The 26,074-nt window shown below is 44.4% G+C and overlaps 1 protein-coding gene across 3 annotated transcripts in view; it reads left to right on the top strand.

The window, feature by feature from the left end:
* The window catches only part of SORL1 (sortilin related receptor 1), a 135,155-nt gene that overhangs the window by 13,795 nt on the left and 95,286 nt on the right, over positions 1-26,074 (top strand). For all 3 annotated transcript variants that reach the window (XM_061592616.1, XM_061592617.1, XM_061592615.1), the window contains exons 2-4: positions 14,498-14,614; positions 17,030-17,155; positions 23,018-23,179. In XM_061592616.1, the coding sequence (XP_061448600.1) occupies positions 14,498-14,614; positions 17,030-17,155; positions 23,018-23,179 (405 nt within the window). The remainder of the gene's footprint in view (positions 1-14,497; positions 14,615-17,029; positions 17,156-23,017; positions 23,180-26,074) is intronic.

Here is a 26,074-nt window from a genome sequence, read left to right as displayed (position 1 = left end):
TGTATATTGAGATACGCATGACACGTTGCCCTCCTTCCACTAATGTACATTAAGGCCTCGCTGGAGAGATGAGAGGGGGGATGTCACATAACTCTGTGGTGAAATGGTTGCTTTCATGCTGGAACCTGGCAGGTGATGTTTGCCGCGGGTGTTTTTTGGAGCCGCGTCCAGGAGATGCTTCTGTTCTGCTCCCCGTTCCCTGCTGCTTCTTAGAACACAAAGGGAAAAGTTGCAGCTCAGTCGTTCGGATTCAGGGTGGATTTGTTATGCAACAGCATATTTTCCCTAGTGTTTAGACTTTGGACAGCGCGTGGATTAATTTTGCTCTGTTAGTCTGGGAGAGCTGGCTACGGATGATAATTCCAAAACAAGCTGCTGGCTTGTACTGTTTGGTTAACAGCCCTGTGATGCTAGGATCATAGAAAGCTGCCTTATACCAAGTCAGATCATTGGTCCATCTAGCTCTGTATTGTTGACACTGACTGGCAGCTGGTTTCGCAAAGGAGTCTTTCCGAGGCCTGTCTGGAGATACCAGGAATTGAACCTGCGATCTTTGCAGGCAAAGCATGTGTGCTGCCTTTCCCTTTAAATAATGTCAGCTCTTTAATTTGCAGGGGATGAGAGGGGTTCAGTCCATACCTTGCTTTTCCAACCTGTGCACATAAGAAGGTGCCTTATACTGAATCGGACTATTGCTGTGTTTAGTCCAGAAAATTCTCTGAGATCTTTGTTATCCGAGACCCTTTTTAAGTGGAGATGTCGGGGGTTGGGCATGGAATTTTCTGCAGGCAAAGCCTACGTTCTACCTCTAGGTGGTGGCTCTTTCCCTTGCAAAAACTTCTATAAAAGTTACAAGCCTGAGAAAGAGTAAGATCTGCCTCTGTTGCTCTGGCCACCTTTGCTCCTGGCTCTGGCCACCACTGGCGTGCGATTCTTGGAAGGTTGCCCAGGAGGAAATGCAGCCCTTGGGCTGAGAGAGGTTTCCCCCCCAGTATATATAATCTCCATACTGAAAGTGCGTGCAGTGGTTTTGGTTAAGCCGCTGGCCTGTGAACCAGGAAATCTACAGATCAAATCTTGCCTCTGCTATGAACTCATGAAGCCACTCAGTTGAAGCATCAGGTGCTGTCCACTGGCAACACGAGCATCATGAAGCTAGTCTGCTATTATTGTATTTAAGGTTTGCAGAAATAATTTATGTGAAAAGTTTTTAATGCACTGCAGAAGTGCTGAGCGTTAAATCAGATTGCTGGAATCTCTGTAGAAAGGGAAAGAGCTGAGATGCAGGCATGACATCTGACGGTTCTAGCACTGGGGTGGGCACCCTTTTCAGCCTGAGGGCCGCGTTCCCTTCTGAGCAGCTCAGACAACTCCTTGAAAGTTCAGACTAAAACCCGGAGCGGATTCCACTGCCCCACTGAGATGCCGCCGCCAGCCGCCACTGCTTCTGGGCAGTTTTCCAAGGGCCATATGGAAGTGGTGGGTGTGGCCAGAGGCAAAAGCAGGTGGAGGAACGAATGTATATTTTGCCTTTGTACAGTAGGCTAGTAAACTCACCCCCCCCCAATCCTCCGTCTAGGCAAGCAAGAGGCATTGTGAGAGTTCAAGGATGCGTTGCAGCTCGGCAAAAATGCTTGAGGTGTGAAGTAGGGCCAGTAAGGGGTGTGGCCTGTGGAGGGTTCCGAGGGCCAATTAGAGGGCCGCATTTAGCTCTTGGGCTTGAGGTTCCCTATGTCTGCTGTAGTGGGATATCCTGGGAAGATTGAGGGAACTGCAGACGACAGGGGCTCTTCTTTGCAGTCAAGGATATGGTGAGAGTTTTGTAGCGTGATTTTGGCCTGCTGTGTTAATTGAGAAGGATGTCAGGGGGCAATGTGTACAGCCCTGTTTATGGTGAGCAATAGCGTCCCCCTCAACTCAATGGCCTTTGACTGGAGTCTGCTCCAAGCCTGTGGAGTTCCTTGCCTGGATGGTTTTCCCCCCACGTCTGAATGTAGACAGAGAAAGAATAAACCTGGGAAGATTATGTCTTGGGGAGTTGCAAGGGTGTGCTGTTGCTTTTAGATCGGTGGATGGGACTTGCTGCTAGTACTAGTGCTGCCTTGTAAAGCCACTTGCTTTCCACCTGTATATTTGCCCATGACTCGATATTCCAACACCGTCGCACTTCTTCATTATTCCAGTCTCTCCTCTCAAGGAAGCTGATCCTGTATTGGGGCTTCCTCCAGTTAGGAGAGACGAGCCACCAGCAGAATGATTAGTTTTGCTGCCTGCGTTGCTCAGCGCAGGGTTAACCTCACCAGCAGCAGAACACCGGCTGCCAGCTTTGTTTACTTTTTAAGGGTGGCTCCATTAAGAAAGTTATTCCTGGGGCACCTGGGTCCAGCCGCATAGACTGACTGAGTCACAAACAGGTGATTAATTAACGGCCGAATGAACGCCTGAAATATTTCTGGCGCACATGCTGAATCCTCTGGGAGCTTAGTGTAAATATCTGAGTGGGTGTTGAGACGTCATTATTTTGCAAGGTTCTGGGTGCTGTGTATCATACTGTTGAAATGTATGTGCTGTACGGCTTGCAGCATTGATGGAAGATGTAGGGCTTGCCTAGACTGAAGGAAAAGGAAGCAGCAGATGGTCCTGGATGGGACTGTTGCAAATATTTGTGGGGGAGAGAGGGCAGGATGGAAATTAAGGCCTTGATGAAAAGGAGCCAGTGCATATGAGAGATGCATGCTGTACAAGCAAAGCATGACATCTTGAAAAGAAAATCCTGATGTGCACTATTCAAGAGGAAAAGTGGCTAGCTTCTAGCATGAGATTTGTTTGCTAATGCATTTGTACTGTGCTGGTCTGTGTTTTTAAAAAATCCACGGAGTAATGAACAATAATTATCATCCAGTACAGAATATAAAAACACACAATGGAAATTGACAATGGAATAGGAACCAACAGCAATTCATGAAAACAGCAAGAAACCATCTTCAACAGCAGCAATGACTATGAATCAGTATTGCAGGTTATGCGGAACATGCTGGAATGACGTTGCATCGGTCAGCCGCCTAAAAGGCAAGAGAGAGGAAGTGAGGTGCATCCCTCTAGGGAGGGAGTGCCAGAATATTGGTGCTGTAACTGAAAAGGCCCTACTCCCATACTTCAGACAGAGCGGCCATGTGGAACAGGGCCTCTGAGGAAGGTTCGTATAGGTGGCGCTTCCAGTCTCCGGAGCCTAGACCATTTTGGGTAGGGATGGGGAAGCTGCGGCCCTCCAGGTATTGGGATCATAGAAAGCATCCTTTTACTGAGTCCGAAAATTGATCCATCTAGCTCAGTATTGTCTACACTGACTGGTAGCGGCTCCCTAGAATTTTGGATGGGAGTCTCTCCCAGTCCTACTTGGAGATGTTGAGGACTGAACCAAGGAGCTTCTGCATGAAAAGCAGATACTCTACCTCTGAACTGTGGCCTTTTTTGGACTCCAACTCCCATCAACCCCCACCAGCACAGCCATTGATCAGGGTTGATGAGAGTTGTAGTCTAGCAACATCTGAATGGCCACAAGTGAGACACCCCTGATTTAGGTCTTTAAATGTCAACACCAGCATATGTGTGGCATTTTATGTTGAAATAAAGTTAAATACAGGCAACGAAAAGGAGGAACACACATAACAAAACAGGAAAACCACTAATTCAGGGGAAAAGGAAAGTCACTGATTATAGCCCTTAGTATATCGTGCGTGAAACAATTAGAATAAAACAGCCTAAGGAGAAGCTCACGGGATATTGAGAAATTTGGGTGCATCTGTTCTGTAGCTGAATCGTAGACAGAAAAAAAAGGATGCGTCTGAACTTGGTTGGGATGTGATCCGAAACTTGGAGGGCTTCCACTCTCCCACACAGGCGATAAATGGAAGCTATAGAGCCAAAGCATCTTTGATATGCCTTGCCTGTTGCACTTGCTGAGTAAGTCTGCACATAATCATAGCCTCTCCAGTTTTGTCAATCCGCTGCTGCTGAGGGTTTGGCTTGGGAGACTTCCAGTCGCATGCTGCGCATGGCTCGCTACGGGATACAGCTACTTAAGAAAGGTCTTTATGTGGGAACCCAAGGATCATTAGGGTCCAAAGGATGGAAAATCACAGCCTTGCCCCACTTTTGAATCGGGCCCAGAGACAAATTGGGAGCTGGTGTAGTTGTAACGTTGGGTTCAGTATGCTCTCAGTTGCTGTCTCAGGTGACAGGAACATGGGAAGTTGCCTTATATTGAATCAGACCTTGGGTCCAACTGACTCAGTATTGCCTATAGCGGCTCTCCAGGTTTTCATGCAGGACCGTTTCTCATTCCTAACGGAATGAACCAGGGGCCTTCTTCATGGGAAGCAGATGCTCTGCCACTGAGCTTATGGCCCTTTGGTGAAGAAGATTCATACCGTGCAGTGAAGCTGGAGCTCTCATTCTGCACCATTGGAAGATGCCAGATTCGTTGGAGGCAGGGCTGTAGCTCAGTGGTGGAGCATCTGCCTTGCATTCAGAAGGTGCCAGGTTATAATTCCCGGCATCTCCAAGTAGGGATAGGAGAGATCCTGTCTGAAATCCTGGAGAGCTGCTGCCAGTCAGTGTAGACAATACTGACAATGTAATAGACAATTGTAGACAGTGTAGACAATTGGTAAATGGACCAATAGTCTGACTCAGTATAAGGCAGCTTCTTGTTTCCAAAGGCAGCCCCACATAGTGTACTACCGTAGTCCTGTTTGGATGTAAGCAAGGCATGAGGTCTTGTAGCCAAGTTGTTCTTTTTCAGGAACTGGAGCAGCTGCTGAAATGCACCCTGGGCCACTGCCCCTTTCACCTGCAAGATCAAGGAACATCTCAGAGTCTAGGAGCACGTCTGTCCGTCCGTCCGTCTGTCCGTCTGTCCATCCAATTTATGAATCGCTTTCTACATCAGTCTCAAGGCGATTTGTATGAAAACTCTTAAAAATAGCTTTAAAAGAAAAATAAAACTACAACTAAAGATTGGTTTATAAATAATATCTAAGGCAGAGACCTTTCGCCCAGCTGGAAAAGCCTGTCATAACAAAAAAAAGGTACAAATAGCAAGTGCCCGTCATAGCTCAACAGGCCTGCTGTTCCACAGAACGGGGCAGCCACACCGACAGTGGGCTTCTGATCTTTTTGGGATTTGAAGGAGAAACTCAGGAGAGCACAGTGACCTACTGGGCATATAAGGGAAAGGCAGTCTTCCAAATAAACTGGTCCCAAATCATAGAGGACCGCATATAGGAAGCTTGATGCTGAGTCAAACCATTGGTCTGTTGAGCTCAGTATTGTCTACACTGACTGGCAGCAGGTCCCTGGGGTTTCAGACAGGGGGCATTACCTGGAAATGCTTGGGACTGAACTTGGGACCTGCTGCATCAAAGCAGATACTCTGCCACTGAGCTATGGCCCTTCCCCATATGTTAGCACCGAGGCCTGGAAGCAGATTGGCAGCCAGTGCAGATTGCAAAGATGTTATATGTTGGTGGTAGTTTGCCCCCACAAGCAGCAGCCTAGCTGCTTCATTCTGTACTAACTGCAGCCTCCAGGCCAATCTCAAATGTAACCCCACATAGATCCAGAGCTTGGAAAAGTTACTTTTTTTGAACTACAATTCCCATCAGCCCAATCCAGTGGCCATGCTGGCTGGGGCTGATGGGAGTTGTAGTTCAAAAAAAGGAACTTTTCCATGATAGATCTAAGTGATACTGGAGAGTCATACGATGCTGTTGCAATCTCTGATGATGCAGAAGGTCCTTCTGTTCATCTCATTATGCCGCTTGTTGTGGGGACTGCAGCAGCCTCATCTCATCCTTCATGATGGATTTTAAATGCACAGTATGAATCTTCTGATTCTGAGATGGCAGCCCTATCCAAGCACTGACTTTTTGTATGGCTGAGTCTGACAAAGTTGGCTGTGTTTATGCCACATGCACTCACATTTCTTTTAGCAACGAAAACACTGCTATTTTAGAATTGGGAAGATGCCACATCCCTGTAACAGATACAATATCTTGAGCAATGATGACTGGATCTCCACAACAGATGAGTTGCTTGCTTAATGCCCGTGCTTGCATTCTCTCTTTCCCTCTCTCTCTTCCTCTCTCTCTCTCTCCCTCTCTCTCTCCCTCCCTCCCTCTCTCTCTCTCCCTCTCTCTCTCCCTCTCTCTCTCTCCCTCTCTCTCTCTCTCACCCTCACCCTCACCTGCAGAGGAAGTCACATCCACCCCATACACTGAAAGCACATTTTAAGCACATGGATCCCTGAAACAGTCCTGTGAACTGTAGTTTACCCTCACAGAGCTACAATTCCCAGGACCCTTAACAATCTATAGTCCCCAGAATTCTTTGGGGGAAGCAGTGTGTGTTAAATGTATGATGTGGATGTAGCCTGGATGTGCTCAATCACTCTGAAGAGGTAAAATTCCACTTAACAAGGAAACATTTCATCAAGCAGCAGCCATGCACTCTGATCAAGCAAAATCTATGGGGGGAAATGCAGTCATATGCCATTTGGGGGAACTCCTATATAATAATCACAAATATTTTTTTACTGTTTGGGGGGAGGAAGAGAGAGGGACCTTAGGAGTGATAGGTTATTTATCTTTAAGGTGAGATACAATTTTATTTTCAAGCATCCTATATAGTATACTAACAGCAAACTTGGTTCTTTGATTATGGATCAAAAAGAGACGAGATGGCCTTGGTGCTTTGTAGGTGATTTATTAAGTGCTCGATGCGTTTCAGAGAAGTCTCTCTTTTTTCAGGAGCTGTGAAACCGTGTATTTTCTTCACTCTGCCAGAATGTCAAACCAAACAATAAAACAATTATGTGGAGAGGTTATGTACATGTACTATGAAAAAGATGTTGATGTCAGCAAGATGCTTACAATATGAATAATGTTCTCCAATGAATTTATTTGATAACTTTACATTTTCAAAGAACCATGCTGCATAAGTTTATATTTTACGTTCAGTTGTTTACTTCAGAAAAGCATGTACAAGTTAATATAACATGCTGTATGTTGTCCTTTTTTGAAAATTTAATAAAAATATTTTAAAAAAAATCTTTCGCTGAAGTCCCACGCTGAATGCAATTCGCAACTTTGGTTATGGATCCTTCTGTGGAAATGACACCATCCATGGACAAGAGGCAGGCTGAGATGAACACGAACATTTGCAAAAGTAAAGTAAAAAAAAAGCCCTAAAGGGGGGGGGCAAAACAGCCCAGTTAGGACTGAGCATGCTTAGTATCCATAGAATGCTGGCTCTTTCTGGGGGAGGGGGAATGGGATGGAATTTCCTGGAGTGGCTGGCTGACTAGAACTATGAACAGGAGCACTCCCATATGAAAGGCAAGCCTATCTCATTTGCACTTTCTGAAGCAATATGCAAACCAAAATGGAGCCACCCTTCGAAATTGGCACTTTTCTGAATTTTGTAATACAGTTCTCCAGCCAAATAATATGTACAAAAATATGTATATAAGGGGCAAGTGGGCATAACAATGTACATATTAGTGGAAATAACAATTCAGTCTTTATATTAGGGAAATTGTGTTGCAAAAATGTGTGTAATAGGCAAAATTGCGTACAAAATGTGTATCCTAGGACAAATTAGCATTATAATGCTGGTGAATGTTCATGAGGACATTAAAAAAAATCGCAAACTGATGTGGAAATGCGAACTTAAGGTTGGAAAAATGAGAAACTGGTATTGACAGACTTGCTCAGCCCTACTCCATGCTGCAGCATTTTATTGCAGGAACTACTTGTGCATAAATATGGAGAAACAATGAACCATTCCAAAAAGTCATGTTGTTTAGTTGTTGTTATGTGCCTTCAAGTCGATTACGACTTATGGCGACCCTATGAATCAGCGACCTCCAAGAACACCTGTCATGAACCACCCTGTTCAGATCTTGTAAGTTCAGGTCTGTAAAAGAGAGCGTATAACTCTTTGTTATGTTGCTATGATTCTCCAGGGACCAGCAAATTCCTTGTTTTACAAGACTATAATGAGGCTGAACAACAGCAATCAAACTGGAAACCTGACAGAAGAAAGAGAATATTGTTGACGATGGAGGAAATGTAGGATTTCCTCCATATTCTGTTTTTAAACAGAGTGCTGTCCGACTTCAGATGTGATGGGGGCCTGCTTGGGCACGTGTATGATTTGGTGTCGCCATATCTGTCTCTTTTGGATTTCAGATTTCACTGTGACTGAGAACTGTAAATGGGATTGTTCTAAGACAGGGGTAGCCAATGTGGTGCTCTCCAGATGTTGGATTCCAACTCCATAAGAGCATAAGAAAAGCCCTGCCGGATCATGCAAGTAGCCCTCCTAGTTCAGTACAGGCATACCCCGCTTTAACGTTTGCAATGGGACCGGAGAGTATACTTTAAGTGAAAATCTACTTTAAGTGAAGCAATTGTCTTCACTTGTACTGCACACAATCACCACTAGATGGCAGAGGTGTCATGCCAATAAAATGTACGTTATTGCAAAGCGCGTGAACGTTAAGTGGGGTATGGGGATGTATGGAGCATGTACATTACAGCAACGTTAAGTGGGGTATGCCTGTATCCTGTTCTCACAGTGGCCAGCCAGATCCCTATGGGAACCCCGAAAGCAGGACCTGAGCACAACTCCAATAATCCGCCCGGGGCTCCTGCTGGGAGGAAGGGGGGATATAAATCAAATAAATAAATAAATAATCCCAGACCATTGTCCATGTTGGCTAGGGCTGACATCTGGAGGCGACCACGTTGGGTATCCCTGTTCTAAGATAAAAATGTTACTTGGGTGTAGGGATGGGATCCATTGGCTGGCGCTGGTTTGAAAGCATTCTAACAGGCTGGCTCCGATTTGAGTTTGTTCAGATCAGTTCGGAATCTGCTAGCCACTGCTTTTACTGATCCATGTTGTTTTTGCTCGAAAAAATCAATATTAATTTCAATGTTTTTAAAGGAAATATCAATATTTTGAAGGAAATACTGATATTTCCTTTAAATATATCAATATTTTGAAGGACATGTCGATATTTTAAAAGGAAATATCAATAAATTGTCATTTTTACAATTAATGTTTTAGAGGGATTTTTTTTTAAAAAGTTCATTTTCAAAAATAGCCGCGGAAATTCGCTACATTACAGTGTGATCCTCAGTGATTGAGAATAAACGAATTAATGAAAAATTCAGTACCAAATCGGAATTGGGCAGAATTGTACCACATCCCTACTTGGGTGAAGTTGCTAACTAGGTTCAGCACCTCCTCCCTCCCTAAATTAATGCCCTTTATTGAAAGGGACCAGGGGACCCACTGTTTCTGGGAAACAGCCCTAATTTCCTTGCTAACATCCTTGGTAATCCTATGAAGGTTTCATTCCTGTGATAATATTTGCACTCCAGATGGATTTATTTTTAATGTACGCTGTTATGTTCATTTAGTTTCCCTTACGGTTGACAGTATGCCATGCTGGATGTGGTTGAGTTGTCAGGTTTATTTCATGTTCTTTTCCCTTTTTGGGAACTGGTACAGGCATTGTTCATATGCATAAATACAAGAAGTGAGAGGAAGGTGCACTTCCTATATCTGCACATATAATTCATGTTAAGAAATAGGGGCCTGCGAATCTCTCCCGAGGGAAGATGAATTTTATGCCACAGCTCACAAGGACCTAATGAAGAGCCTTGCTGTGTTATGTTCAAGTGGATGTTTAGGCCACATCTACACCATCCTATTAAAGCACTAGGAAGCCACTTTAAACAGTCATGGCATCCCCCCAAATATCCTGGGAACTGTAGGTTGTAGAGGTCGCTGAGGGTTGTTAGGAGACCCTGATTCCCCTCACAGAGCTATAGTTCTCAGAGTCCCCCGGGAAGAGGGATTTATTGTTAAATCATTCTGCGAATTGTAGCTCTGTGAGGGGAATAGGGGTCTCCTAACAACTCTCAGCACCCTTTACAAACTACAGTTCCCAGGATCCTTTAGGGTAAGCCATGATAGTTTAAAGTGCTTTAAATGTATGGTGTGGATGTGGCCTTAGAATTCCTCATTGTTCCCCCACTGGCAGAGTCCTCAAAGCAAATCTATCCATCATATCACATCACGTCATAATATCATTTAATTTAGTTGCAAGAATATTCTGCAAATACTTCTTAACTAATTAAAAGGCTTTCCAGTTTCTTACAATCCTTTCTTTGCCAGCTGTGGCTACCCGTTTAGAAAAGAAGGTTATTCTTCCACTTTTCTTTCTGGTTGATAGGCAGCACATTCTCCTGTCAGTCGCTCCCGTTTTCAGTCTGAGTGTCAGGATTCCCTTGGGTGGTGGCATTGACCTGGCGCGACAGCAGGGCGACCAGCTGGTTTAGGATCTGGGACAGACACAAGCGGCAGACGGAATGAGAGCATCTGAACCTAAGCACACAGATCCATTCTCTCTCCCTCTCTCTCTCCACATGTACCAGCACATCTGCATAAGAACTTGTTGAGCATTTTATTTTATTTTCTTTAAATGGCAGACGGGCTTCTTCATAAATAAATTAGGGACATGGAATCATTGAGCTGGAAGACACCTGGAGAGATAGCCCGGCTAAGCCTGTGCAGTGGCAGAATAATAAATCAGTCTTGACATTTGCCTTTTCTGAAAATGGAAATGGACTGCCTTCAAGTCGATCCCGATTTATGGCAACCCTACGAATAGGGTTTTCATGGTAAGCGGTATTCAGAGGGGGTTTGCCACTGACTTCCTCTGAGGCTGAGAGGCAGTGACTGGCCCAAGGCCACCCAGTGAGCTTCATGGCTGTGTGGGGATTCGAACCCTGGTCTCCCAATCTCGTAGTCCAACACTCTAACCACTACACCACACTGGTTCTTTTGCCTTTTCTACTGTGCCTTAAAACAACCTTGCTAGGGGCCAGGCCGAGAGGCAGAAATGTGCATTGGTGATGGTTTGTGCTACATGTGCTGATGCAGTGGGGAGCCAGGCTTTCTAGTTAAGGGAATTGGTCATCCAGTGAAACTGACTGGCAGTAGATTCAGAACAAAAGGAAGTTTGTACAGTATTTACACAATTCATAATTCAAATTCTAGAATCTTGTCACCATAAGATTGGCGGTGATAGCTAAGATGACTTTCAAAGGGGATTAGATAAGGTCATGGAGAAAGAAGAAATGTTTACTGACAACTGTTAGCCACAATGGCTATATGGAACCTTCAGATTCAGGGGCAGTATACCATTGAATAACAACAGCAGCAGGGAGGCAGGCAGCTGTCTCCTTCATAATCTGCTTGTGGGCTTCCTGGAGACATAAGAATAGCTTGCTGGATCAGGCCAGTAGCCCATCTAGGCCAGTGCCCTGTTCTCCCGTTAACCAACCAGATGCCCACGGGAAGCCCACAAGTTTGAAATGAGCACAACAGCACTTGACCCACTTGTGGTTCCTAGGACCAGGTATTCAGAAGCATACTGCCTCCAACAGTGGAGATAGAACAAGGCCATCATGGCATGTCAACCTTATCCTCCTGGCATCTGGACCCACTGTGGACTCTGGACTGGATTGGACTTTTGATCTGATCCAGTAGGACTCTTCTGATGTTCTCCCATTCTTATGAAATGGTATGTTTTTGAGATTTCACTTTGGTAGTCTGGCTGTTGAAGGGCAAGACATGAGAGGAAACAAAGGGTTATGAAGGCAGGTTGAAAGTATTTATTTGGTTTTATCATATATTTATTTACAGTATTTGTATGCTGCCCAGAAATGGCGTTCTCAAGGTGGCTTATATGAATAAAGCTTCTAAGTACAATAATAATCAATGAAGCAATGAAAAAGCAGCATGGTAATTTCAGCAACAGGAAGTGAAACTGTGTTAGTAAGGTGCACAGGATCACTAAAATAATTCAGCAAGCCTAACATTCAGTGGTTAAGAGTGCACGGATCTAAAAAGCCTGGAAAATTGGGAAGGTCTTCACCTGGTGCTGCAAATATTATTAAGCAGGTTCCAGGCGAGCCCCTCTGGGGATGGCATTCCATAACTGGAGTGCCACCACTGAAAAGGCCCTCCTTTCAATAGCTACCAATTACATTTCACTTAGGACGCTCTTGAGAAGATAGGTCAGACTGTGAATTTCTTTATACTCTCTTCTTCCAGGTCTTTAATCAGTCACTGATTTATAAGACCATCCTCTTATTGGCCAACTGCTAAGATTATTTAGGAGTCCTTGGAGAGTGACTTTGTCAAAAAGATTTTGTTTTTAATGTTGTTTTGTTTTAATGTATTTTAAAATGAAAATGTAAATGTACTGCCTTCAAGTCGATTCCGACTTATGGCGACCCTATGAATAGGGTTTTCATGAGGCTGAGAGGCAGTGTTTGGCCCAAGTGACTGGCCCAAGGTCACCCAGTGAGCTTCATGGCTATGTGGGGATTCGAACCCTGGTCTCCCAGGTCATAGTCCAACACCGTAACCGCTACGCCACACTGGCTCTCAATGTATTTTAAGGTCTGTTTTTATGATGTTTTAAAGTGTTTTTAGCGTTTCTGTTTGCCACTCTGGGCTCCTGCTGGGAAGAAGGGCGGGATATAACAACAACAACAACAACAATAACAATAATAATAATAATAGCTTGATAACTTTTTATCTGTAAAAATGCTTCCCATCGATTTATGTGGAACTATACTGCCTTGTGATCCTGCCCCTGGATCCCTTTTTAACAATTGGTGCTAGATTCTGATTATGTTCATATGGAATGTACTTGTGTTTGGTTGTAAATCGCCCAGAGTAGCAGATTAACCTCTGCCAGATGGGCGTCTAACAAATCTCATAAATAAATAAATAAGATTGGTCATTTTTCTAGCCCTCAGGTACTGACAGAGGCTGATCTTAGGGAGAAGTTATGTATTTATGTTATGATATCAGCACTTCTCATTTGAGTTTCTAAAGGAGCTCTCAGATGTATACTACCTAGATCTGGTGATGTGTTCACTTTTTAATTTCTCGTAAGGCTCAGAGCTCAAAAGCTCCACTTACACCAAAACTTGAGTTATCATCTCGTCTGGATCTCATCAGAAAGCTTTGCAATCAGGGCCAAGCATCAAAAGGCCCTTGGTGAGGTTTTGCTTGGCTTGACGTAACCCAAAGCGGCGAGAGCATCCCCTGTGGACTTGTTCTCACAATCAAGAGCTGCAGCGCAGCTTTTGCTTGAAAGAGGTTTTTGACTTTGATTCCGTTCACGACGTTTGGAGTGTTTAACATGCATTGATACTTGAGCCGTGCTCAGTACCACTTCTGAAGAGCGGAGGTGGTTCAGCTGCGGGTTTTAACAAAAAGGGAATTAAATCGTTAAGTGAAGGCCTTCTAGCAAGAGCAAGGTTGGAAACTGTGATCCTTCCGGGGAGGTGAATTTGTAGATTGCATTCCCTTGTCTCAAGGGTGCCCGTCTCTTTGCCTTTCCTTCCACGTGATGTAACAAACAGCCTCACAGTTGCCTTGTGGGACACAGTCCCTGCCTCTTGATACAGAACCCTTGATGAATAAGTGGTGGGAATGGGGTGGATGGGAGCCAGAGGCCTGTGGAAGTGGGAGTGATGACCTCTGTCTGCCTACTTCTCTGCTCTGTCATTCTGGTTTCCTTTAATCCCAGGAAACAAAAAAGCTTGTGGGGAAAATGCTAGATTATGCATTATTCCAGCCTCATCGCTGTCACACATGCCTTGGTTCAGTTCCAGACTGGACTGCTGTAATGCCTCTACTTGGGGCTGCAGTTGAAGAGTGTTTGGAAGCAACAACTGCTGATTGCAGATGACTGGCTGGTGCATGCGGGTTTTTGTATCAACTTCCCTGTCTCCCAGTTGGCTACTGGGCACTGAGTGTTGGTTTTTATCTTTTATGGAACAAGCCTCCCCCCCCACAGATCTGCTTATTGGAGAGGGTTACGATGGGGTGGAGGTGTCTTTCTGCTTGCGCATCGGGGGCCACATCTGCTCCAGAGACCCCCCTATCCCCACGGAAAGCTTTGGGGGCAAAGATCTACTGCTGGTGGGGTTTCCAATGGCATTCACTAAAATGAGGCCCCCAAACAAGACATTCTTGGAGTAGGTTGGAAGCAGGACAGAGGTGGCCTTGGATCTCCTGGGTCCAGAACCCCCTGCTAGGGTTAGCCACCCCTGAAAATGTCACTGAAAGTGCTCTCCCAGTTTTTGTGGCCCATGGATGGGGCTGTGAAGGTGAAAGGACATCCTTCTTCGCTCAGTACTAGTTTAAATAACCCAACAGAATAAACAAAAGGGTCTCCTATTCCTTTGTCTCATTTGTTCAAGATGGGAGACAGGAGGATGCAACTTTTATGTGGACGACTTTGCCTGCTTTTGTTTCTCGGTGTTGTGTCAATTCACATCATGCTTTCTTTTAATGAGATTTTTTTTTTGCTTTCTCTCTCTCTCTCCCTTCCCAGGTTAGCCTGAATGATTCACACAACCAGATGGTCGTGCACTGGGCTGGAGAGAAGAGTAATGTGATTGTTGCTTTGGCCCGGGATAGCTTAGCCTTTCTGGGCCCCAAGTTAAGTGATGTAAGTAAGTATATATATGTTTGTGTGTGTGTGATTTTTTAAAATATTGCAGATAATCAAACTCTGACCTACTCAGCCGTGCTGAGCATGGATGAACGTGACAGGGAATTTTGGGATTCGTTGGACCAGGGGTCCTAGATGAAATTGAAGATGCAGGCTTGCAGCAAAGTTAGGCCTTTATTGGTCAAGTGCTTACGGTCAGTCTCCCATGATGGTGGAGAGCTGCCACATGGCACTGTGTGCTTGGGGTTTTTATACATTCCAGGACAAAGACATTAGCATTTCCCCAATCAGGGGGCTACACATTAGCATTACATAGGCATTACATGAGCATTGCATAGGCAGTGCATAGGCATTGCATTGGCATTGCATTATGTTCTAGTCAATTTGGCAATGTTCAGCACTTCACCAGTACATTTTCGCTAAGAGCTAATTATTTCAGTTAATGCAATCCTTCCTACGTCTTGGAGAGTATAGGCATGTTCAGTGTCTGTACAGTGTTATCTTACGGAGTTCAAGCTGTACCATACTTAAAAGCACAGTCGGGGAAGACAGCTCTAAAAAGAAAAAGGTTCTGGCTGGCTACTAAACTATTAAAATATTATAAACCTTTATAGTTTTATAAAAGAATATATTTTGCTTATTGTTTGTATATAAAAAAATAATCCCCATCAAACATTCCAGCCCTCTGGAATTAGTTAGCAGCTGAAATTAGACAAGCGCTTAATTTCTATACTGCACTGGTTTTGGTGCCTGCTAAAAACTTTTTTGAGTAGGCAAGCCAACCCAGATATGTAAAGCTGATGTGTATTTTAATACATAATTTTATTTTACAGCATATATTTTCAACTGCTGCTTTCATTTATATTTTGAAATTTTATATTTTAGGTCAACTTGTTTTTAAATTCTGACTTCTATTGATAATTTTAATGTATATTTTACGTAAACCACTTAGATTTTTTTTACAATTAAGCAGTATACAAATTCTGTTAAAGAAACACAATACAAATAAATGAAAGAGGGTCTTGATATTTAGGCGGCTGTCAAAGACATTTTTTTTTAAAGAAAGGCTTTCCCTGAAGTGTGACCAAGTCATTTTATGGAATCTTAACTACAATTTTAGAAAGGATTTGATCGCTTTTTGTGTCCACCACTTTTTTTTGCTATGAAGCAGTTTATAAATCTGCAAACAAATAATAAAACAGTTGCTGCTTCATTTTACAGGCAATTAAAAAGCTGGGTTCTAATTGTCTTTTTAAAATGATGTTACTGCGTAGAGGTTTGCAATGACATTGGAAGCATCAACAGCTTATTAGAAAAAGCTATAATTATATATTACTCCTCCTGGGAAATTGAGTTCATTCCCACTATTCCTTCTTCACCAGGAGTGTCTCCTGTGAGCTTCTCCTACCTCCTCTACCCACCTCCCCTCATCAACCAGGCACACTGCTGCATCATGGGATATGATCCCAAGATGCACTGGGGCAGGCATTGAACATCAAAATGTGGAATTAGAATGAGTCATGAGGAGAGGAACTTTTTATAAGAACTATCCATAGGAATAGAGAGCATGCATGACATATTTTGTTTTGAAGCTGGAAGAGGATGGAGAGGAGTTTTTAACAAAATGAAAACTTCAAATTTCAAAGTAATTATGATAAATTAGCTCAGTATAGCAAATATTAAAGTTCCAGAGATGCTACATTTGCTTCAACTTCTCTGTTGCTGGAATTTAGATGATAAGCTCCGCTAAGCCAAGGAGTTATCCTTTTTGCTTATGTTATTCTGTAAATTGTCATGGATTAATGGCTCTGTATAAACACTAAAAACAGTAATATTTAGGATTGTGAGAAGCTGCCTTATATCAAGTTAGACCATTGGTCCCCCCAAGCCTGTATTGTCTACACAGACTGGCAGAGGCTTTCCAGAATTTCGGGCAGGGGTCTCTGCCAGCCCTACCTGGAAATGCTGGGGATTGAACCTGGAACCATCTGCTTGCAAGGCAGAAATTCTTACCACTGAATTATGGCTCCTCCCCTCCCCCCAAAAAGTGACTATTACAGAATAAGTAATTCATATTGTACTGTAGCAGATGACTATCCCTTGATTTGCAAACCTACTTCCCTGTCCCCCCCTTGTCCCCTTCCCCTTGCTGCTTGCTGTAGATGAGCAACTGCTCTAGTATGAGCAATAATAACGATGGTCTCTTCATGCCCCCCCCACTTGATATGGGGAGGGGGCGGCTGCCATAGCTCTGCACTGTGGAAGCCCAATGGCAGCTCCTTTCCTATCCAGTGGCCTTTAAAGAAGAAGTCTCCTCTGTTTTTAAAGTAGGAACCCCAGAAAGATGGTTTGATGGCATGAGAAATCAATTTTTTGTGTGTGATTTGTAACACTGGCTTATTTCCTTTCTAGGTGTATGTGTCATATGACTATGGGAAAACATTCAAAAAGATATCGGAGAAATTCAATTTTGGACCAGGGAACACCAGCCAAGCGGTGATTGCTCAGTTCTACCACAGCCCGGCTGACAATAAAAGGGTAAGAAATTAGAACGTTTGAATGGATAAACAAAGGATTCAGACTCCTCAAGTATGTGCTAAATATTTGCCTGGTCCAGTTTTGGGGTTGAAACTAGGACAGGGTGGACATTTTTCCTGAAAAAGACTTACATAATGCAGATGTTCCCTCTCCCATTGTGCCATTTCCCCCTTGATTTCTGCTGCTTCCTCCTTTCTGAGCTTGTCTCTTGGGTGACCCCACCTAATTGGGAATCGTGTAAGGGCTGTTCGCATGTTACATTTACCATGTTCAATCTTGGAACACAAACATGGCCAGTTCTTTAGTCTCTCCTTACACGGCCTTGTTTCCAATCCCTTGACCATGCTCATTGCCCTCCTCTGAACCTGTACAAGTTTGTCTGCATTCTTCTTACAGTGAGGTGGCCAGAACTGGATGCAGTACTCAAGATGAGGCCTAACCAGTGCCGAATAGAGGGGAACTAGAGGGCAATGATGCAGTTTTTGATGTCACCAAACACCAGTAAATTATTTTTTGATTCAGTTGCTTTCGATACTTTGCTACTGGATCGCTAATTTCCTTTAGTGTTGAATGGTTATTCCACCCCCACCCCCACAATGATCAGATTTTGTTTTGTAAGCCAACTTGACCACAAACTCTGGAAAGGTGAGGTAAAAAAAGATTTTAAATAAATAAAAATTAATTAATAGAACCACATCCAGACAGACCTGGCTTTTGTCACTGAAGACAACCAACCAAGAGAGCCAGTAGTTTTGCCAGTAGTGCTGAAAAATTGCCGAAAAGGGTTTCATTTGTTTTTTCACTTCTGTGGAAACACCTTAAGTAGTGTTGGCCCTGCTTGAGTGTAAAGGCACTCCTTAAAATGCCATTTTACATGGGGAGAACTTGACATTGCATGGGGTGGGGGAAATGGTAAAATCTGCAGCTCTTGTGTAGAGAATTCCTCTCTCTCTCTCTCTCCCCCCCCCCATAATGTTCAGCACAGCCTTCAAAAGCAAGTGCAAAAATGACTGTGCTGGCTGGGGCTGATGGGAGGGCACCAGGTTGGGAAAGACTGGTCTAGAAGAACAAACTGATGACATTATGCTAGCAATTCCTAAGCAGTGGCAATCAGTTGGGAGAGCAGGACAGTGAAAGCTCAAGGCAATCCTAGTCCCACTCAGAGTGGAACCATTGAAACGGATGAACTTAAGTTAGCCATGCTGGTTAACTTCAGTGGGTCTACTCTTGAGTAGGACTAGCGCTGAACACCACACATGCCATGTCGTTTCACTCAAGCACACCCTTACACGATGAACACAGGCAGTTCGCTCAAACACATCAATACTCTGAGCCAGAGGTTCCCAAACTGTGGTCCATGAGCTCCATTCAGGTGGTTTGCAGCATATCATCATCAAATAATGCTTGTCTTGTGTTACCGTTTGAATTCTATGGAATGCAAATGTGAAATGATAAAATGCAACATGAGAGATAAAAGAAGCAATAAGATCCCAAATGAAAATCATACAGCTCCTAGCAGAGGGCATTGCAGTTCCTACAGCAGGTCGAAAAACCTTTAAGTGGTCTGCTAAGACCATCGGCAGTTTTCAAGTGATCCTTGGGGGGAAAAAGTTTGGGAATGACTGCTCTAAACCATTAGGGTCCATTCATTTCATTGGGGCTACTTTGAGTAGGACTTGCTGTAGTTGAATACAACCTATAGACCACTAGGCTCTAATATCGGAGTAGAGAACCTCAGGTCCCGAAGCCAAATGCGACCCTCAGGCCTCTGTGTGTGGCTCTTGGGACTCTCTCCAGGCTGCACCCTTCTCCATCCTTCACTGGCCCTGCTCCATGTCCCCCTTGGGTGCTTTTGCCTGGCTGGAATGTAACCTTGGTGATCATGCCTCTTGCTTTCTGGATGGAGGTGTGTGTGAGTGTGTGTGTGTGTTTCCAGAAACTTCTTAACTTTTGCCTGGCTGGAATTTAGGGTTTTGCACAGAGGCAAGAGACACCTTGGTTGCTCCACCCTTTCTGCCTCTTGCTTCGCCCACTACAGGCATGCGGCCCCTGAAAGGTTGCTCCTGAGGGAATGTGGCCCCCTGGCTGAAAAGGGTTCTCTACCCCTGCTTTAATAAGTAGATGTTACGGAGGAAGAAGCTTTTCGCTTGGGCTGTATCCAATGTAGCGGTAAGGTAAAGTCACTTAGCAACATACTTCTTGCTCTGGCAGAATGTTGTTGCACAAGGGAAAATGCAAGTATATTGCCAGAGATTGTTGCGCAACAGATTGCACAACAAGAACCAGCTGTTGCACAATAAGCGTCCGCTAGCACAATTGTTGTGTTGGATTTCGTTGTTGCGCAGCCTTTAAACTCGCAGCTGGGAGGTTTTTTTTTAGTAATGTGTAGTTCCATCCTCAGATAAACCTGTTGATTTGTGTAGAACATGTCACTTAAGTTCCCCCCTCTTTGCTGACCTCTGTGAGGCTTGGTCTGAGTAATGCAGCATCTCTTCCATGTGTTTAGAGCAGGCCTCGAAGGGCCCTCTGGATGCCTGACACTACAAATCGCTGTAACTAAACAGCTGTTTATTTAATATTAATGAGTTCGTGTAGCCGAGGGAGAAGATTTGTCTCCTGAGAATTATAAATTACATTTGATCAAGAAAACTGACTGAGGAGGGGAAAAAAAACCAGAATGGAAAACAAAAGCCTCCCATCATTTTTTAAAAAATTCTTCTACTAAAAACAGAGACAGTAAAATTGTGTACTGTAGGAGTTGTGGTTTCCAAACTAGCTTTGCAGGGGTGCAAGCAAAGCTCAAGGGAGCCTTGAAGACATTAAGACACTGTGCCCATCTCCTCCAACTGCCCAGTGCCCCTTGGAGGAGGGCGGGCCTTGTTCAGCATTGATTTCCATGCCCTCCCCCTGGCATCCTGTCCTAAGGGAAGGATTAAGTATGCTACAGCTAACAGGTTGTGGTGGAATCCCAAAAGCACCACTGTAAATTCCTGTCCAGTCCCTGAGGCCTGACTGGACTGGTCAGAAGCGGGGGGCATTGGGGCATTAACAGGTGTGTCCAGCAGTTCCAGAGAGGATGCCCAGTGGGGATGGAGTGAATATGTACGTATGCATGTTGTCGACGTTTCATTTCATTTCTTCATTGCCTCATATCCACCAGTCTCTAGGTGAATTATGACAGATTTGAAAACATAACAGTATAAAAGAAATTTGAAGCATACAATATAGAGCAGATTTTAAAAACATGCCATATAAAAACCTAAAACCCAAAGAAAAAGGAATGACTAAGACAGCACACCTCAAGGGCCAAAGGCCTGAGTGAGAAGGAATGTCTTTGCCTGGTGCCTAATGATGGATAAAGAAGGTGCCAGGCATGCCTCCCTGGGGAGAGCATTCCATACCCGAGGGGCTACCACTGAAAAGGCCCGTTCTTGTGTTGCCATCCTTTGGGGTTCCCACAGTGTTTTGATTTTGAGCATAACAGGGAAACATCCTTCCATTTTTTTTAATCCAGAAAAGGACAAAACAAAAACTGTGCCCCAAGATCTCGAAAGTTTGGGACACATTGGCCCTACAGTATTGGGATGGCTTTGCATGGTAGCAAAAAGATGCTTTTATTCCTTGTACACTGCTTAGAGACCGTTGTAGTTAGACATAAATTGTCTAAATCAATAAATAATATTAAGTGTCCCAGAGAGGGCTTTTAATTGATTCTTACGAAACAATGGTGAGTCAGGCTTGGCCAGACTCCCATATCAATGGATAGCATGTGTTCTAGACTGAGGTATGGAATCTGTGTCAAGATTCAAGCTACCTAGACCTGGAACTTGAAATCTCCTCTGAGGCAAGGCCCCCAAGGGGAGACTGTCACATTACCATTGACCCTGAAGAGCCATTTCATCCAGATCTCCCTGCTTCAGGACTGGAGGTTATCATGCCAGCTGCATGGATTTCTGGTTGGCTTTTCAGACTCCCCCCCCCTTCCCCAGAGCTACAAGAGGAGATGGTGAGTTAGACGGGAGTAATTGGCTAGCTGCATGTGAGTCTACTTGGGAGGAGGTGGAAGCAGATGCCTGGCTGGTAGCTGGAAAGGGGCGGAGCCTCCAGCTTCTACACAAGCTTTCAGTCTGAGCATTTTCATTGGTCCAGATACAAAAATGGGCTGGGCCAGAGGCAAAGTGGGCGGAGCAACAGACTGAATTCCTGCCATGCAAAAGTCTTGCAAAAAAAATTTTCAAGCTAATTTGCTATATTGACTACAGAAAATGGTGAAAAAATAGCAAAAATAGGCTCTCTCTTTGTTTGTGCATGGGCACACATGTTCATCTTTCACATCCTACACTATATTATTCTTTCCCCTCTATCCGGCACCGTTAGGCCTCATCTTGGAATTGTTGTTGATCACAAGCTGAACATGTGCCAACAGTGTGATGTGGCTGCAAAAAAAGGCAAATGCTATTTTAGGATGCATTATCAGAAGTATAATTTTCAAATCATATGAAATACTAGTTCCCCTCTATTCGGCACTGGTAAGGCCTCATCTTGAGTACTGCGTCCAGTTCTGGTCTCTGCACTTGAAGAAGGATGCAGACAAACTGGAACAGGTTAAGAGGAGGGCAACAAGGATGATCAGGGGACTGGAAACAAAGCCCTATGAGGAGAGACTGAAAGAACTGGGCATGTTTGGCCTTGAGAAGAGTAGGCTGAGGGAAGATATGATAACACTCTTCGAGTACTTGAGGAAAGTTGTCATGCAGAGGAGAATGAGGATCTCTTCTCAATTGTCCCAGAGTGCAGAACACTGAATAATGGGCTCAACTTACAGAAAGCCAAATTTTGGCTGAACATCACGAAAAAATTCCTAACTGTTAGAGCAGTCTGACAATGGAACCAATGACCTTAGGGTTCTCCAGCACTGGAGGCCTTCAAGAGGCAGGGACAGTCACTTGTTGGGTATGCTTTAATTTGGATTCCTTCACTGAGCAGGGAGGTTGGACTTGATGGCCGTATAGGCTGCTTCCAACTCTGCTATTCTATTGTTAATAATACCATCATCATTCACTAATCCTTGTTAGTTGCTTGTTACCGAAAGGTCTCCAAGTGACTTACAACTATGTTAAAAACAAAATGAATAGCTGGTGAAAACAAAATGAATAGCTGAATAGTGAGGAGTAGAGCCTGGCTGGGAGGCCAGAGTCTGTGAGTTCAAATCCCCGCTCGTGTCTCCTGGGTGTCAAGGGCCAGCTAAAGATCACCCCACAGGGAGTGGCTCGGGGGTTACGTGCCCAGCCACCTGTGCAGCCGTGGGTAAGCAGCATAGTCCCAAGGAGCCCGGTTGCCCCCCAGCTGGCAGTTGCGGACAAGGAAGGGGCTGGCTTGTGCAGCTGTGGCAAGCTGAGCAGGCCCTAGCCAGCTGGGGAGGGCTAGCCTCAGAGGGAGGCCATGGGAAAACCCCTGTGAATACCGCTTACCATGAACACCCTATTCATAGGGTTGCCATAAGTCGGGGTTGGGATTGACTTGAAGGCAGTCCGTTTCCATTTCATAGGAACAAAACAATAAAACAAGAACACCCCAATGCAGCCGCAGGAAGCTTTGGCAACATATGGATAACAGACAACATCATCTCAGTCTGTCAAAAGCCTGGGAAAATGTGTCCGTGAAGATGCCAGGCGGATCTCACTGGGGAGTGTATTCCACAGATGGGGGGGCCACAACTGACAAGGCCCTCTCTGTTGTCACCACCCTCTGACCTGCAGAAGGGCCTCAGAAGAAGATCTCAGAGATCTGTGTGCAGATTTCTGAAAGATCATTGATTTTTGTTTTCTCTTTCCTCCACTCTTTCTCCCTTCCCTTCCACAGTATATCTTTGTCGATGCCTACACTCAGTACCTCTGGCTTACAACGGACTTCTGCAACACCATCCAGGGCTTCTCAATTCCATTCAGAGCGGCAGACTTGCTTCTTCACAGCCGGCTTCCAAACCTCGTCTTGGGATTTGATAAGACCCATCCCAACAAACAGGTGAGTAGATGGATGCGCATGCTGAAGGCTCTCCACTTGTGGTTTTTTTGTGGGATGGTGGCGGCGGCAGTGGCGGATGGGAACAAGCTTTTATGTATCACAGGTGCCTAGGACATCATTTCTTTGTCTTTCTGTATGTGGTGTAGATTGTAACCTGCTTCGGGCCGGTTTCTCTTTAACTAATGCTTCAAAGCAAAAGCTTTGTACCTGGATGCCACTGAATAGATGCAGTGCCTTGCAAAAGTAATCAGACCCTTGACCATTCATATTACTGAATTACAAATGGTACATTGTAATTTCGTTCTGTGTGATATTTTATTTTATTGTAAGGTGACATTAGCTTTATGTTGGCAATGTTTGTAAGAAACATAAAAAACTGAAACGTGTTGTTTGCATAAGTATTCAACCTCCACACGTTAATATTTGGTAGAGCCACCTTTCGCGGCAATAACAGCTTTAAGCCTTTTGGGGTAGATATATACCAGCTTTGCACAGAGCGTCGGAGGGCTTTTGACCCATTCTTCTTGGCAGATTCGCTCCCAGTCGTTTGGACGTTGCTTGAGGACCGCAGTTTTCAAATAGCACCACAGTTTCTCAATGGGACTGAGATCAGGACTTTGACTGGGCCATGGAGGACATTCACCTTTTTGTTCTTGAGCCACTCCAGTGTTGCTTTGGCCTTGTGCTTAGGATCATTGTCCTGCTGAAAAGTGAGTTTCCTCCCAAGCTTCAGTTTTTAGTGGACTGAAGCAGGTTCTCTTGCAGTATTTCCCTGTATTTTGCTCCAAGATGCCCAGTGCCTGCTGATGAGAAGCATCCCCACAGCATGATGCTGCCACCACCATACTTCACTGTAGGGATGGTGTGTCTTGAGACATGGGCAGTGTTAGGTTTGTGCCACACATAGTGCTTTGAGTTTTGGCCAGAAAGCCCTAATTTTGTCTCCTTCAGGTGCTTTGGATTGCATTTGCTATATTCCCTGACCATTGGCAGTGTTGGCTGATGGGAGCTGGTGTTCAACAACATCTGGAGGGCACCAGATTGGGGAAGGCTGCCATATAAACAGAAAGGCATTCTGGGAAGGCCCAGCCTCTGAGATTGGGAAGGTGGGGTTAAAGATCACTTTAAAGAGAGCCAGTGTGGTGGTGGTGTTTGTTTAATCAATCAATCAATCAATCAATCAGTCAATCAATTTTCTATCCCACCCTCCCAGAAGGAGCCCAGCGCGGCAAATAAAAAACAAAACATTAAAAACATCTTAAAACATCTCAAAATCAAAACATTTTTAAAATAAAATAAAACATTTTATTTATTTATTATTTTATTTATTACATTTATACCCCGCCTTTCTTTTCATGATAGAAACCCAGCCCAGGCGGTCTCCCATCCAGGCACTGACCAGACCTAACCCTGCTTACCTTCAGCAGGGAGCTGGCCTCAGGTGCCTTCAGACCATAGCCTGGGACTATTTAAAAATAAAATAATTAGAGTGGTTAGAGTTAGATTGGTTAGAGTGTTAGACTGGGACCTGGGAGACCAGGGTTCAAATCCCCGCTTGATCATAAAGCTCACTGGGTGACCTTGGGCCAGTCACTGTCTCTCAGCCTAACCTACCTCACAGGGTTGTTGTGAGGATAAAATCAGGAGGGGGAGAACCATGCCTGTAGGCCATCTTGAGCTGTTTGGGGGACAGATGGGATATAAATATAATCATAATCATAATCATAATCATAATAATAAATAAATAAATAAATAGATAGATAGATAGATAGATAGATAGATAGATAGATAGATAGATAGATAGATAGATAGATAGATAGATAGCTTCCTGGGGATGAGAGACCTCCCATGACTTCCTAATTATTCTCAGAATGTATGGGGATTTGAACCAAAGAGGAGGAGGGAAATTGTGTCTTCTCATTCACCATTTCAGAGGATGAGAGGGCACCTTTTGGTGGGTGGAAAAGCAACATTCACTGGCATACCTATAGCCACTGTGTGCCTATTTTCTGCCATTTTTATTTGCCACAGAGGCCCTGAAATAACACTGTGTTGTAGCATAGGGGAGGGGGGAGGGGTAATGGTGGTCCCCATATATTGGAGGGTGATTTTAATCCATCCCATTATTATTACATGTTAAATTGATTTAATAGATTATTTTTCTGCCTTTTAGAATGTTCACCCCCTTAAGGTAGCTTGCAAAGCAGTTAGTAAAACGATGCAGTAAGATTGCAAAATTGATTGAAGCAATAAAATAGCAAATAACCATGAACTAATGTTTAGAAGGGCAGCAGTAGACAATACCACCATACCATAAAATCACCCTGAAGCAGACCGGAATATAGAAGGTTTTAGGACTCTTCCAAAAGAACTGCTTAGAGAGGAGGTCATGTGCATCTCTCTGGGGAGGATATTCCACAGATGAGGGGCCACCAGAAAAACATTCCTATCCCTGGTGCACGCTAGCCCAGCCTTGCTCAACCTGGTACCCTCCAGATGCTTTGGACTACAACTCCCATCAGCCCTGGCTGCACAGTGGTGCCAGCTGGGGTTGATGGACATTGCTTCCCTGATGGTTTGGACTACATCAGGTTGGGAAAGGCTGCGCTAGCTTAATAGCTCTACATCAGAGAGGAGGGTCTCCATCACTGATCTTAAGGCTTGGCCATGTACATATGGGTGTAGGCATTCCTTCATATAGCTTGATCTCAAACCATTTAGGGTTTTAAAGTAGAGGTGGAGAACCGGTGGCCCTCCAGATGTTGCTGGATTACAGTTCCCATCTTCCCTGGCCATTGGCTATGCTCGTTGCGGTTGCTGGGACTTGGAGTCCCACAACATCTGGAAGGCTACAGGTTCCCCAGCTTGGCTTTAAAGGCTAAAACCAGCACCTTA

The sequence above is a fragment of the Rhineura floridana genome, chromosome 12, assembly GCF_030035675.1.
Source record: "Rhineura floridana isolate rRhiFlo1 chromosome 12, rRhiFlo1.hap2, whole genome shotgun sequence".
In the NCBI taxonomy this organism is placed as follows: Eukaryota; Metazoa; Chordata; class Lepidosauria; order Squamata; family Rhineuridae; genus Rhineura; species Rhineura floridana.
Note: the sequence above shows the minus strand (reverse complement) of the source record. Positions and strands in the feature narration are given on the sequence as shown.